The sequence below is a fragment of the Ahaetulla prasina genome, chromosome 1 (genome assembly GCF_028640845.1).
Source record: "Ahaetulla prasina isolate Xishuangbanna chromosome 1, ASM2864084v1, whole genome shotgun sequence".
Lineage (NCBI taxonomy): Eukaryota > Metazoa > Chordata > Lepidosauria > Squamata > Colubridae > Ahaetulla > Ahaetulla prasina.
The window spans coordinates 140,757,125-140,772,582 of record NC_080539.1 but is presented as its reverse complement, the minus strand read 5'-3'; the positions used below and the strand labels follow the sequence as shown (position 1 = coordinate 140,772,582).

General features: G+C 36.4%; 1 protein-coding gene across 1 annotated transcript in view; it reads left to right on the top strand.

Annotated features, from left to right (window-relative positions):
* The window catches only part of PRIM2 (DNA primase subunit 2), a 95,880-nt gene that overhangs the window by 41,420 nt on the left and 39,002 nt on the right, over positions 1-15,458 (top strand). Inside the window, exons 9-11 of the mRNA XM_058176669.1 lie at positions 9,337-9,404; positions 10,709-10,781; positions 13,071-13,256. Coding sequence (XP_058032652.1) covers positions 9,337-9,404; positions 10,709-10,781; positions 13,071-13,256 — 327 coding nt within the window. The remainder of the gene's footprint in view (positions 1-9,336; positions 9,405-10,708; positions 10,782-13,070; positions 13,257-15,458) is intronic.

Below are 15,458 nucleotides of genomic sequence, written 5' to 3'. Positions count from 1 at the left end.
CACTATATTACTTTGATATCTATTTTAAATTATCACTCTTTTGAAGTTTAATTTAAAATATCTGTACTGAAGCAATGAAATTAAGAGGCAATTCCTATCTTGGCTGGACTACCACTCTTGCTTTTTTGATGATAGAAATGGCCTTAATGTATCCTTGCACATGAGACAAATTGCTTGCTGGCTCATAATAATTATTTCTTGAACTATATCAAGTGAGTTACCACTTCAGCCAGCCTCATAAGTTGCAGAGAAAGACAGAATTACATCTCTGATTTCCAAGTACATGTCTCCTTAATTTGTAGCTATAGCATTATTTCACTGAAGTTCCTGAGTAAGGAATTCAACTAGCTTTTCAAAAATTTGAAGCAACGATTTCATCTTTGTGCCACTTGGTCTTTTTGGTTCCTCAGAACCAGAGTATTCCAGCAAAGAAAACTTGATTGGTTTTTTTTTTTCATAATCCTTCTCCTTTATGCCTCTCAAGATATTTTTATAATAATGTGCACAATAATGTGAATATGAAGTTACTCATAAAGTTTGGTGTCTTTCCTTGACCATAATCAGATATGGCAAATTATGATGGATCCCTGGGAAGTCTGAGCTATCTAAAAGAGAAATGTGTCTGATACGTATCGATCACATCTCTAATGAAAATTTTCATAGCAACGTTTCCTAAGATGAGCAATTTCCAGCCTTCTGGTTGTTCTGGCTTTGGAATTCTGGGATTTTAATTTAATAGATCTGTTATCTGCCCAGGTTGGAAAACTCTGTTGCATGGGAACCTATCAGTTCTGGGAGAAGAGCATTAGATGCTGTTAGGGAAAAGATAGATATGGTGTATCGAATGTATTTTTCAATGCACTGTCTTGATTCTTCTGAATCATATGAGCCCAAATTTAAAATATATTGTTACATATTACTTTATATTTAAAGTATGGCGCAAATAATGCTAAGGAATGTTGAAAAGCAGGATGACAACTCAAGTGAGGTAAAGATGAAAAATACAGTATTATTTTTAGATAATAATGAATCTGAGATTGACATCATATTTGAAAAATCTAAACACTCATTCCATATCCTTTGAGGGGGAAATGATTAAAAGTATTCAAAAACTGAGAGTTTTTTTGAACGTCACATCTACTGCAATAATAGTTTATTTACTAAAATAACACCACCATTGTATACTTTAAAATGACAATGGATTTAGAATTATAGCATGTTTAATGAAAAAATATTCTGTAATAAGATTCAGCGCCTGTCTCTTTCCTTTTGTGTTCTTTTTGGTTTATTAGTAATCTGGCCATTATATACTCCGGTCCTTGAATTCTTTAAGTATGTTGCTATTGCTGAGTTTTAGAAAATGGTGCTGATTAAATGAATTATAAACCAGGCATGCAATTGGTATCTTTTATCTGATATTTAATGGAAAGAAAATGTTAATTCAGGGTAATGAAAAAGACCTCCAAGTATTGTGGGTGAATAGACCATTAGGTTAATTAAAATGAGGATACGTATCACTGCTGTAGTGGAACTATCATTTTGAGGGAGACATTTTCATTTAGTCGCTGAATAGTGAAATTCAGGATGCCTCCTTCTTGAGCTGGATTCACGACATACAAGACCAAGATAAGTGGCAAGGGCAATTCAAATTTCTATTCATTTACTTTTACCTGCCTACCATTACTTGTCAGTCTTGACTGCTTGTCACATAAAGGTGAAGATTTATTCAGCCTTATTTAAATCTATTAAATGCAAATTGTGTTATTTCACTGTCCAGGCATTTACACAGGCAGTTTCAGAACAAAATGTGTTCGTTGTGACAAACAGCATACAAGAAATTCCTGAACCTATTTTAATTATTATACTTGCCATTTCCAGCTCTCTAGATGGAAGCTTTAAAAAAAAAAGACTATGGTAAAGACATTTGTGGAATAGAACATACTGAATCTGTATCTAAAGATTGCTTAGTTTTCTAAACCTACTTACATTTACTACATATGAAGAATACATATGAACTATGTATTCTGTCATGCTTAAAATAATCATTAGTTTTGGTACTTGGCTAGAAACAACCAGGCAAAATTGTTAAATTTCAAAATAAGACAATATGCATTAGTAACTATTTACTTTCTTTGAAATGACAACTTGTGATCTTGGCATAGCAAATATCTTCCCATTTATCCTTGCTTCTTAAAATAAAATAAAATAAAATACGTTTTGCATCAATGTATTTTGAACATTTAAAACTTTTTTCTTGGCTTAAAAATTCTACTTATCAAATATTTGAAGGTTTTTTTTTTAAAAAAAGAAACAAAAATAAAACAAATAAATGATATTGCCCTTGCAGAATTTTAGATATATATGTTTCCATCAACAGCACATAGATGGTCTCAAGAAAACAAAGCAGGTTCAGACTGGGTTGATATTTAAATAGAGACTATTTTGGCTTACCAAACCAGGAGACAAAGATATTTTTGCCATGAGTGTAACGTATGTATTCCCATAGCCTGACAATTAGAGTTTATTTCAGAGTTTTTCTCCGGGTGACCTCCCTGCTTTATTTTTCTGCATGATACTCATGGCATTGGGTTTTTAGTTTGTTTGTTTTGCTATTTTTCACATTTTTTTGTGTTCTTTGGCTTTTAAAATATCTAAGATATAAGATTTACTTTGCTGTTGCTTATTTGATATTTTATGTGAATTTACTCTAGTCCATTTTGGGTCTTCTATAATATTTTTTTGTTGTGTCTTGCCTGTCTTGCTTTGTATATGCTCCTACTCTCCATCCTCCATCCATTTTTATAAATACACTCACTCTCTCTCTCTCTCTCTCTCTCTCTCTCTCTCTCTCTCTCTGGCAGGTTGCCTTAAAAGGAAAGCTATACTTCTATATGCTTGAATGTGGATTGCCATTTTCATCCTCATTAGGGACCTTACATTGCTGGTAACTGCACTTGTTCAAGCTAATTCAAGTACAGCTCCCTTTAGTCAGCTCCTGAACTAAACATTGAGGGTGAGGGATAAATTGCCTTACAACTGTAAGCCGCCCTGAGTCTTCAGAGAAGGGCGGGATATAAATGTAAATAAATAAATAAATAAAAAAGACTGATCATTGTAGAGAGCACCCTTCTCTCTTCACTTATGAGTTGTCCACGTGTTCATATAACCACCTGAATGAGTCCAAAATGTAGGGGTCATTCCATGTCAAGTGGTCTACTTTCAGGAAAGTGCCCAGGTTGACCATCATGGATTTTGATGAAATTTGGTGCGAACATGCACACATGTCCCAATGTACATTGGTAAACTGTTGTTTACCGCAAGTATACTCTGCAAGTATTGCATCAGCAAACATAACACTACCAATGTTCATTGGGGACATGTGTGCAGGTTCACACCAAATTTCATCAAAATCCGTGATGGTTACCTTGGGAGCTCCAAACCACTTGACATGGAATGACCCATATGCTTAGTATGTAGTTAAGCTTGGGCTTCTGTTGCAGATTTAGAATACAGGTTGCCTCAACATTAATTAATAGGATGAAGGGACAGCTACCCAGAGAATGTGGCGAAAACCATGAATCAAGTACAATCAGAGACAGTGCCACTAATAGAATTTCAAGGCTAAACTGTGTGAATTTATGGTTTATAAATATTTTTACAATATTTCTAAGAATTTCTCTTACCAAATCCTTCATCAGAAAAAAATAATCTGGAGCTGAGTTACATACATTTACTTTATTTAATATAATTTTTAGAAAATTGCAATTAATCTTACATGTATATAGCTAATCCTTCCTCCCTCCTTCCCTCCCTCTGTGGTTTGTGAAATGAAATGAAATTTTAGCAACTGTAAGCTACAGCAAGCCTGCAGTCATGAAAACAGGTCAAGAATAATCATATACCCAGTTATAAAAGGAAAAAAAAGATTTTGCAATGATTTTTTTTAAAGCTCTAAGGAGATGTGTTTACAGCTACTTTAAAATAAAAAACCCAAAAGAATAATTTTATTAAGATTAAATAGAGTTATAAAACAGCAAACTTTGTAAGTGTTTTCAGATTGGAAGATTAAAAAAATAGGTATAGTCCAGAATGTTAATTCGTAAATTGTTCTGCAGCACGTTAAAGAGTGGCACGGAAATATAATAATGGAATGCAATTTTTGTTCATAATGAGATTTCTCCTGTAGGTTGTTCTGTGGGTGGGTCTGATATTGCAAGTTTATATTGGCTCTGTGAAGTAATCATTGTGTTCCAAATCTATTAATGCAGGACAAGGAGGAACTTTTTGCTGATTTACTTAGGCTCAAATATCAACTCCACTAGGAATTGAGCCTTTATTTTGAAATACTCAGTCATTAAATTCTAAATGGTAATAATCTTGTAAAGAATATTATTAGTAATTCTGTCTCAGTACTTATGCTTCTGTTCTGATTTGCATTTTTAGAAAGTTTGAATGCATTGATTTTCTTTTCTTTGTTAATAGAGAAGTCAGCCACTCATCAGGAGATTAAGGGAATTGGGAGGGAATGACAAACTGACACCAGGCTCACAATTGGAGGCAGTTGGATTTGGGATCCAGGCTGCTGAAAATTCTCTCTGTATTAAAGAGAGATTTTGAGATTACACTCATGCACTGCAGACAGCTGATATTTTTTGTGAATTGACAGCAGAAACCAAAGCTTGAATACTTCTTAACTTTGTACTAAAGCTGCTTATTCAACCATCCGATTTATCTTCATAATAAAAGGTTCTGGTTTTCCTTTAAGAAAACCCAAGCCAATTCTTTAAAGGTGAATACTACTACTACTACTACTACTACTACTACTACTACTACTACTACTATTATTATTATTATTATTATTATTATTATTATTATTATTATTATTATTATTATTATTATTATTATTTATTAGATTTCTATACTGCCCTTCTCCCGAAGGACTCAGGGCGGTGTACAGCCAAAATAAAAACAAACAATACAATATACAATTAAAACAAGAATTAAAAAAACTTATTACACAATTGGCCTAAGACTTTAAAAACGTTTAAAATTCTAAAAACCCATAAAATTTATAATATAAATTTAAAAACCAACAAAATTTAAGCCAGCCCCGCGCAAATAAATAAATGTGTTTTCAGTTCGCGGCGGAAGGTCCGAAGGTCAGATATTTGGCGCAAACCAGGGGGAAGTTCGTTCCAGAGGGTAGGAGCCCCCACAGAGAAGGATCTTCCCCTGGGGGCCGCCAGCCGACATTGTTTGGCGGACGGCACCCTGAGAAGTCCCTCTCTGTGTGAGCGTACGGGTCGGTGGGAGGCATGAGGTAACAGCAGGTGGTCTCGTAAGTACCCAGGCCCTAAGCCATGGAGCGCTTTAAAGGTAGTAACCAGAACCTTGAAGTGCACCCGAAAGACCACAGGCAGCCAGTGCAGTCTGCGCAGGAGTGGTGTTACATGGGAGCTACGTGGAGCTCCCTCTATCACCCGCGCAACTGCATTCTGGACTAGCTGAAGCCTCCGGGTGCACCTCAAGGGGAGCCCCATGTAGAGAGCATTACAATAATCCAAAGTAATCAATATTACTTTTATTAGTATGTTTGGAAGTTGAGCAACAGTATTAGAAATGCACAGCCTTAAATATAGCGTTTTTTCTAGTGGTTAATTTTCAGTCAAAAACAAAAAGGTATTAAAAGGTTGGAATCAAATTCAAAAAAATGGATCAGCATTGAAATGTCAACTATCTAGTTGTAGCAGCACACCAGCATTCAAAACCGTGGTCTAATATTGATTTCCCTGGTTACATAACATTTGCATTGTGACATTTGGCTTCAACATTAACAAAGTAGTTGTTTCTTGATCAATCATTTTTTGGTATTACATGCCAAACAATCACTCAGTGTGACCTATTTCAAATTGCGTATTAACTGTTGGGCAAAAGTACTGTATGGTTTTTTTTTTTAAATTTATTTTAAGCCTGGAGCATGAATTGTGAAGAAGATGTAATTTGTAAACACAGATAGAAAATTGTATATTTTTAAATCAAACATTACATGCAGGCAAATTAGTTTCAACAGTGCAATCACATATATAAATTATGCATGTGTCTGTGCACATGTGCTCTCTCTCACACACTCACACACAGACACAGACTTGAGTAACATATTCCTATCACAAATTCTGCATTTCTTTCTAGGTTTTCTGTACAATTAAATTTATCTGTGGTTTTTTTTCTTTAATGCTTTCTGATTGGGAGATACTACCATCCTTCCCAAAAATTCAGAGGGGCTTGCATTTTCCCAGCCCTAACATTTTATTGTAATAGCAAACTTTATAGAAAAAAAGCAACTGGCCCAAAGGCTAAACTGTTCTTGACAAGCAGGAAAAGAAATCATAAGTGTTGTGAGAAGATAGATAAATAGTAAGACTGCAGGCATAGATGATGAAACCAGAGAAATGTTAAATATATTTCTGAGGTGGTTGTAAGACTTGTTAAATATATACCTATATAGAAATATATATTTGAAGACTATACGCCTAATGATAGAAAAAATGCCATTATTCTTTTATACAAAAGAAAAGGTAGCAAGGGAATGCAAAAACTACAAGAGGCTTAGTTACTATCCCTGGGGAAATATTTGGCAGCATTTTGATTGAAAGGGCACGAGAAGTGAAAATAAGAAGAAAAAATTAGGTACAATGTGGGGTTTTGCCAGGCAGGCAATGTGCAAACCAAATATTTGTTCTCCAGCAGGTCATTAAAAAAATATGCATGTGAGAAAGAAAGTTTATCACATATTGTTGACTTAAGAAATCTATGTGATAAAGTCAGCAATGGAATTTTTTGCAAGAGCGGAAAGCTGAAGAGTGGTGTATGCTGAAGTAACCCTTGTGTGAGACATACTTGGATATGAGTTGGCTCCAGCATAGAATCTTGCAAATGTGATTTACCTCAACTCCAATTGCCCCAAGCCACTTGTGCCAGCTAAAATGCTGAACATTACAAACCAGCATGATTTGTAGGTGGGTGTGAGTTTGGCAGAGTCTTCTTTGCTCCAGTTTGAATAAAGCAGAAGAAAGTATGTGACATGAAACATCTAAAAGTATCTGAGGGTAAATTTCTGAGACCATTCTCATTCTGTGTCTGATGCCAGAAATAAAAATGATTTCAACAACAAGAACAACAACAGAATCTGAAAGAACAACTAGAAGAGGAAATGCTTTAAAATCCACTTCTCCCACCCCAACCCTATGCTTTATATTTTTAGGAATGGGGGAAATCCACAATTTCCTAGTGTACAAAGTTAGCACCCTCCCCTCTTCTAGAAGAATGAAATATTTTGGGAAATATTAAAAAGCCAGAATATTATATTTTCCTAAAGGAGAAGCATGTTTTTAAAGACAGAAAGCAGCCCCCGAGTCTTTCTTAATAGCCCCAGCAGGACTGTGCCAGCCTATCTACAAGAGAAAAGACCTTCAACTCCAGGGTGATGGGATTAAGGCATGACCCTCCAGGACATAATAGGATTATCTAGCAGCAGAGCTCACTACATTCTCCTAAGGACATTGCATCACCCAGCAAACTTCAACCAAACTTGACTCAGACAAACAGGACCCCACATGACACCATGGGAGTCTGACAACAGCCAATAGAATACATGTTCTTGCACAGGAACAGGAAGCTCAAGTGCAAAGCCCAAGAGAAGGTATATATACCCTTCACTTTCAACTCCATGTGGTCAGATGCCCAGGACCATTCATGTGGTTCTGCTTCATCGTTAAACTATCTTTCCAATCAGCCTCCATGTTTCCAGTGTCTTTCTCCCGGCTTGGAACTGAACCAGATGGATATTTCTCCCAATACTAGCATCATACATTTCTTATCTCTCGAGTGAAGAAAGATTTGAAATAACTGAATGCAAATAATTCAACTGCATTTTTATGTATTTTTTTCTTTGCATTTAACAAAAAAAGAAATTATCACACTGAAACATGATAGCTCATTATCATAATTGCTGCTTAACAGGATTTGGTGCTGATATTGTAGTATCTCTTGTGATTTGTGAATCTCTGACTTTTTAGCAGTCATGGTGGTGCTTATATTAGATTGACATGATCAGTGTGAAATGCAGGAATATTGTTCCAGGACACTGCATTTTTGTTCTTTTTTGGAACTGAATGCATAATAAAATGTGGGATTGTCAGTTATCGAAGAAAATGGTTAATGGTCAAGCTTGTCCTTTGCTTGTCTTGTTATTAATCAGATAATCCCGATCAACACTGAAAAGCTCAACATACTTGTATTGAAAACCAATCAACCAGATGCATCTCTTATATCTATCTTTACTAATGTGACTGGTAAGGATTTGTACTAATATGTAGTCCAAATCCAATTTATTAAGCATCGGTATGGTCCATGCTTAATAAATTAATTAAATAATAAATTAAATAATAATAATAATAATAATTTAAATAAATAATATATTTATTATTTATTTAATATATTTATATATTATATTTTTATATATATAATATAATATATATTATATTTATATATATTTATATAATATATTAATTATTTATTATATATAAATAATAATAATAAAGTAAATAAAAAATAATAAAGTAAATTAATAAATAGAACGTTGAGCTTGTCGATCGAAAGGTCGGCAGCTCAGCGGTTCGAATCCCTAGTGCTGCCGTGTAACAGGGTGAGGTCCCTTTACTTGTCCCAGCTTCTGCCAACCTAGCAGTTTCGAAAGCACGTAAAAATGCAAGTAGAAAAAATAGGGACCACCTTTAGTGGGAAGGTAACAGCGTTCTGTGCGCCTTTGGCGTTGAGTCATGCCGGCCACATGACCACGGAGACGTCTTTGGACAGCGCTGGCTCTTCGGCTTTGAAACGGAGATGAGCACCGCCCCCTAGAATCAGCAACGACTAGCACGTATGTGCGAGGGGAACCTTTACCTTTACCTTATGGTCCATCATAAATTATTGAGTAATAACAATGTATATTGTTGTTTGCATCAATGGTAAACAAAGATGCTTATATGGGATGTAATGGACAAATTATTTATTCCAGTCCCAGGCTGACTTTCACAAGGGAGTTATGGTAACAATGACAGAAAAGCAATACTGTCTATTGTTTCTTGAGGGCAAGATCAGCAGGAAAGACAGTGAAGATAAAAGGCATAGTGAAAAGCTGATGCTCTGTATCAGGTTGATGAGTTAGGAAATAAGATCTCTGTCTCACGAATAACACTGTACGTGTCTGTTCTGTGTGTGTGCATGCACGGACACATTATTGCTCCTCTGTGACTTTTTGTGTTTGTTCATTTTTAGCTAGCAGCACGATCCCTGCCTATGGTACAAACTGACGAGAGACTTCAACCCCTGCTCAATCACCTCAGGTAATGAAAACACAATGGAACCTCAATTTAGTGGACCTTTTAGGGCTTATTGCTGCTGAAGGCCCACAGTCTGGCCTTCAGTTTTAAATGAGTTAAATTTGTACAAATCAGGTCTGGTTTGAGTAGCTGAGGGAATTTTATTTTTATTTTTTGGGATTGAAAAAAATGTGAATTTTTTTAGGGTCTAGGAGTTGCGCCTAATGGATCGATCGGTCCTGTGTTGTGGCCCAAAGGCAGAATGGGATTGTTTTACTTCTTCCCATAACTGGGTCCATCTGCTCTGCCTGCAGAATAATCTAATCCTGGAGACACGGTGCGTGAGGAGCTCATATACAGAAGAGCACTCTCCTGTTCTTTAGACTATGCAAACCATGGAATTTATAAGGGAAGGCAATAAAAGTGTTTTAAATGAAAAAAAGAATAAATCAGATATTAATAAGCTTTTTATTTACGAATGGTTAACTTGGCAATGGATTCATTGCAACTTTATCTTCAAAGATACTATTTCAATACTTGTATCCATAATGAGGAAGTAATTTGAGTGTTTTTACATAATGAACACACCATGGCAGATAATTAGCAATATTGTTGACATACAACATCTGTTTCCAGTCAACACTTCAGACTTCTCCCTTAGGTAATTGTTGGCTCACATTTGTAAAATTATATTTTGCCCTTGAAAAAGGGGGGTTCTGTTCCCCTTTACTCAAAACCTTTTGAAAAACATAATAATGGAACTATAGCTGCATATTATTTATCTTTGTGTTTTAGTTCCTCACATTGCTAAGTAATGTAATCAATTTAAAAATTCAAGAAAGGGGGGGAGGGGGTGGGGGGAGAGAGGGAGAGGGGAGGCATTTGTGGAAATTTTCATCTAAAACTTTTTAATAATAAAAAAAATTCAACAAAGTATTATTATTTTATGGCTCCCTTAATTAGAAACATCTGAGAGGTTATACCTGAATTTTACAAAAAAAGTATTCAACAACTGTTTTCATATGATTCATTAGAGTTCAAATAATCTGCTTCTACTTGAACTGTAATGATCTTCTAACTGTAGAAATATTTCTAAATAAATTATTCTGGTAATCAGAAATGTTTTATATAAAGAAAAAGTCTTAAGTTCTCGAAGGTAAGATAATTATTTTAAATTTATATTTATTTCTTGAACACTAGTTTTGAATTATTTTTAAAATGTATGTAAACAAAAATACTTGGCCTTTTGTTCTCATGGTAACAATAAAAATGCCCTTTTTAATTCCACAAATAACATTTATTTCTTTTCTTCTTTTTCCACATCATAGCCATGCATATGTTGGTCCAGATTATAATATTGAAAAAGCAACAGGCAAAATTTCATTGGAACAAATTGATGCTGTAAGTATATTGCCTCCAATTTACTATAGTTAAACTGAATAATTTTGCTTATCCATTGCAGTGTATTCATGGTACCTCAAACGTACTGATGGCAACATTCATATAGAGATTTCAGTGGTCTATATATAAAGAATTGAAGAATAAAACTAACTCATAGAACAATGTATTGTTAAATGAACATAAGTTGGTTTAAAATACATGAAACAAGAAGAGAATATGAGTAATACTCAGGAGCATAAGTAAAGCAAACCTTTCACATGAGCCCATGCCCATTTGTGACGAGTTCAGGCATCGAACCCTAATCCCTGGCAACAGCTAATAAGAGGAAACCAGAATATCATCACTGGGGCACCTTTCCTCAGTTGCTGCTGTATAGTAACAGACCAGCAAAGTTATCCACTTGCCTCTTCAATCACCCAAGCATCCCTTCCTCTCTCTTGTTCAATTTCCTGCAGTTCAATTTCCTGCAATTTCCACAGTAGCCAGAGGACCTGGCCCTAATTGGCTGCCTGAAAAAAATTATCTCTTGGACGTACTATATCTGGTTTCAAAGCTAATACTTTATATTTCTTATCAGCCAATATTTGTTATTGTCTTGTTGTTTTTCTGGAAGGAGGAAGGAGTGTGTGTGTATATTGTAGCATGCATTTCTATGGGACAAAATGGTTAGTATTTGCAGGTGATGGGGTGTTATTTTACAAGAAATCAATTTTATTTAGCGGTTGCTAGTTCAGTTAAGAAAAATGTATATTTTTGTGTTGGCCCTTCCCTTTTCTGGAATGGATATATGTACAAATATAAGTATGTTGTATGCATATATATGTGGAGCAGGAGTGAAATCTAAAAATTTTCCCTACTGGTTCTGTGGGCATGGCTTAATTGATGGGCATGGCTTGGTGGTCAGGTGACCGGGTGGGCATGGCCAATAACAATAAATAATAAAAATAATAAACAAAGTACACAAAACAGTAAGAGGTAATAAAACCCAACTTTCACACTTTACACGCACACAACTGACTCACACACAATGTAAAAGCAGCTGCACCTCACCCAAAATGGCCCCTGCAACAAGCAGGAACCTCACACAGCCACAAAAAGCTCAAAAACCAACTTTCACACTTTACACACACACAACACAACAGAACACAACTCACACACACACACACACACACACACAAAATGCCACATACAGCTTTGTGAGATTTTGTGTGTTTGTGTAGTTAGAAAACTACAGAAACACACCAAATCTCACAAATATTTTATTTTATTATTTTATTTCAGTTTATTTTATTTTATTTATATTTTTAGATTAAAGCAGCTAAATTTAAAACTTCCTTAACTTTAAATTGCTATGTCTAAAAAAAAAAACTCCTAAAAAACCCCCAATTAACTATTTTTTTAAAGCCCTCCTCCCAGTTACTTACCCAATTCAAGGGACAAGGCAGGCAGATTGAGTTGCTCACCGATGAGATGGATTACAGGCAGGCAGATTGAGTTGCTAGCTGATGCAATTGATTGCAGCAGCCGAAGCAAGGCAGAGCGAGCCCGAAAGAAGCAGCAAGCTGCCAAGTAGGCAAGTGGGGAAAGGGTGATTGGATGGGCATGGCCGGGGGGGGGGAAGGGATTTGTGCACCCGGTTCTGCGAACTACCCACCCCCATCCCTACCGGATTGCGTGATCCGGTCCGAACCGGGAGCATTTCTCCCCTGATCTGAAGGCCAGGAGTTGGTTTGGCTGACGGTGATATCAAAGTTTACAAAGTAGGAAAGCCAGACATAGAAGTACACAGAAATGTTTATCTGTATTGATCTTTTTTTTTTCCTATGAGTGCTTCCTAGTATTAATGGTAGGCAATCAAATTTAGCCTTGTCTTCCTTTTAAATAAATATGGTAAACAGCTTTAAATGAACAGAAAAATAGTTCCAGATAACTGACATCTGTGACATTAATTTAGAATATATTAGAGGGAGGGATAGTAAAGATGCTATCAAAATAGAATGAGACTCTAGATTAATTACTTCTATTGATGTATGCCTTTTACTGTAATTAATACAATTTTAATATGTTTTAACATCTGTTTTCCATTTATTCTTGCGTTTGCCCCAAAAAATTAGAACTAAATGTTGACAGTATATTGAAATTGTGAAATAGAGTTTTTCCTATGTCCCCGTAGTCTACTGTATGCAAATATTCTCTTCTCTAATGCTTCACCTTTCTGATTGGTGATCAAAATACAGCCTTTAAGTTAATGTAGTCAGCAGATCATTAATCCAAGTTTTCTTGTTACAGCTTTCAGTTAAATCATTTCCTCTCTGCATGCGCCAGCTCCACAAAGCTCTGCGTGATAACCATCATCTCCGTCATGGAGGCCGTATGCAATATGGCTTATTTCTCAAGGGCATTGGCTTAACACTAGAGCAAGCTCTGCAGTTCTGGAAGTCTGAATTCATCAGAGGAAAAGTAGACGCAGACAAGGTAAATGGGTTGGTGAGAACAATGCTCAGTTCTTAACAGTTCTCTTTGGAACACTTCTAGCGTCCACAAGCAATGTCCGTGCACACTAAAACATCTGTTTAGTTTACATAAACACTAAAGACAAAAGCAGCAGTTGCTTTCACATCCTCTCTGCACAGTTGGATCTCATCAGGATTCTTTTCTCATTATAAGTTGGTATGGTTAGTTTACTTTATGTTTACAAAGATTACAAAAAGAAAATAGGAATTATTTATCATGTTGAAAAGCAATGATGTAGTGATGCCAATATTTATTTTATTTATTTACTAATGCTTGTGGACTGCTTGATATCCAGAGACTCTAAGTGGCTTACAGAACGCTACAGTAAATATTAAAATAAAAAAAAATCTAAAACATTGACTTTCCACAAACCATAACAGGGCAGAACCCTTTGGTTGTGTTGGGCCAAATGTCTATATCCTCAAATGGCTTCTTAAGCAGCTGAGTCTTTAGAATACAGAATAACAGAGTTGGAAGGGACCTTAGTCCAACCCTATGCACAAGTAGGAGAGCCTATACCGTTCGGGACAAATGGCTATCCAGTATCTCTTAAAAATATCCAGTGATGGAGCATCCACAGCTTTTGGAGGCAAGCTGTTCCATTGGTTAATAGTTCTTACTGTCAAGAAAATTCTCCTTAGTTCTAGGTTGGTTCTCTCCTTGACTAGTTTCCATCCATTGCTTCTTGTCCTGCCCTCAGGTGCTTTGGAAAACAGGTTGACCCCCTCTTTGTGGCAAGTCCTTTCAGGTCCCTTTAAAAGACAAATAAGCTGGAAGATGACTGGATATCAAGGAGTCATCTATTTCAAAGATAATAATTGTCAAGAAGGTTCTTTTGCTGGCATCTGTGTAGGTCAGGGTTTTCAAACTCGCGTTGTCACGGCATCATCACGTGACATACCACAACTTTTCCCCCCTTCACTAAACCGGGCATGGGCATGGCCAGCATGTGACGCATCCGGCCTGCTGACCATGAGTTTCATACCCCTGGTGTAGGTGATAGTCCCCCAGAGAAGAAATCTTCAACAAGCAAGTCTCTGACCTCCCTCCCTCCCTCCCTCCCTCCCTCCTATTTACAGAGTTTATAGGCCACACTAATGAATTGATTCTTACATACAAATTCCCCAAGTCTAATTTGGGTTAAAATAAATATATTTCAGTAAAACTGAAATTATTCATTATAAACCAACCATACTGGACTCAAACATTCCGGTAACACAATTAAAAATAATTATTCTTTCTAAAAATTGGAAATGCTACAACAAAGAAAGAACATTTCATCCTATGTGATGGTTTTTCAAAACAGTTTTTAAGAAACTTTAGATTAGGGGTGTCAAAGTCGGTTTCATTGAGGGCTGCATCAGGGTTGTGTTTGACCTTGGGGGACTGAGATGGAGGGACCAGGGTGGGAGTGGCCAGCTCAACTTCACTCCTGTCAGGGGCGCCTGTGGAGGCCCGAGTGCTCTGCCAGCGAAAACGGGCTCCTGAGCTCCATTTTCACTGGCAGAGGGTGGCAGGAGGCCATGGCAGCCCAAAATGGAGCTAGAGAGCGCGTTTTCGCTGGCAGAAGCACTGCAGGAAAGTCATTTGTTGTTTCCAGGGCGTCCCCAGATCTAAATACCCCACGGGCCAGATCCGGCCCCTGGGCCTTGAGTTTGACACCCCTGCCTTAGATGGACTGCAGGGGAGTCCTGATGGAGAATCTGTCCTGCTAAAGCTGTCCACTCTGCTGGCAGATAAATATGGTTGGATTTGATTGTTATCATCACACACTGTCTTCGGTTCTCTAACTTTACAGGAGATAAGAATTGTTTGCCAGTTTTGGAGAATACAATATGTTTGAAGCTTAGCAATTTCAGGCTTCTCTAGTAAACTACGATTTCAAGCTGTTCAGTGGTTAAAAGATTTGAAATTTTAAAAAATCAAGTCTTTGAGGTAACATTTGACAAGTAAACTCAAATAATCTCCAGGCTTAGAAGTTCTAATTAGTATAAAATGCTAAAAGGAACATCTTACAATGAATAGTTAGACCTTTTTCAAAAGCAGTGCCCTGGCTGCAGGTTTACTGCCCAAATAAATTCAGTTGTGATGACATACAGAGTTCTTTTTAACTTAAGTCATCGCTGTCTAGCAAAGTACTTGCTCCCGCATGTTTCTGATTGT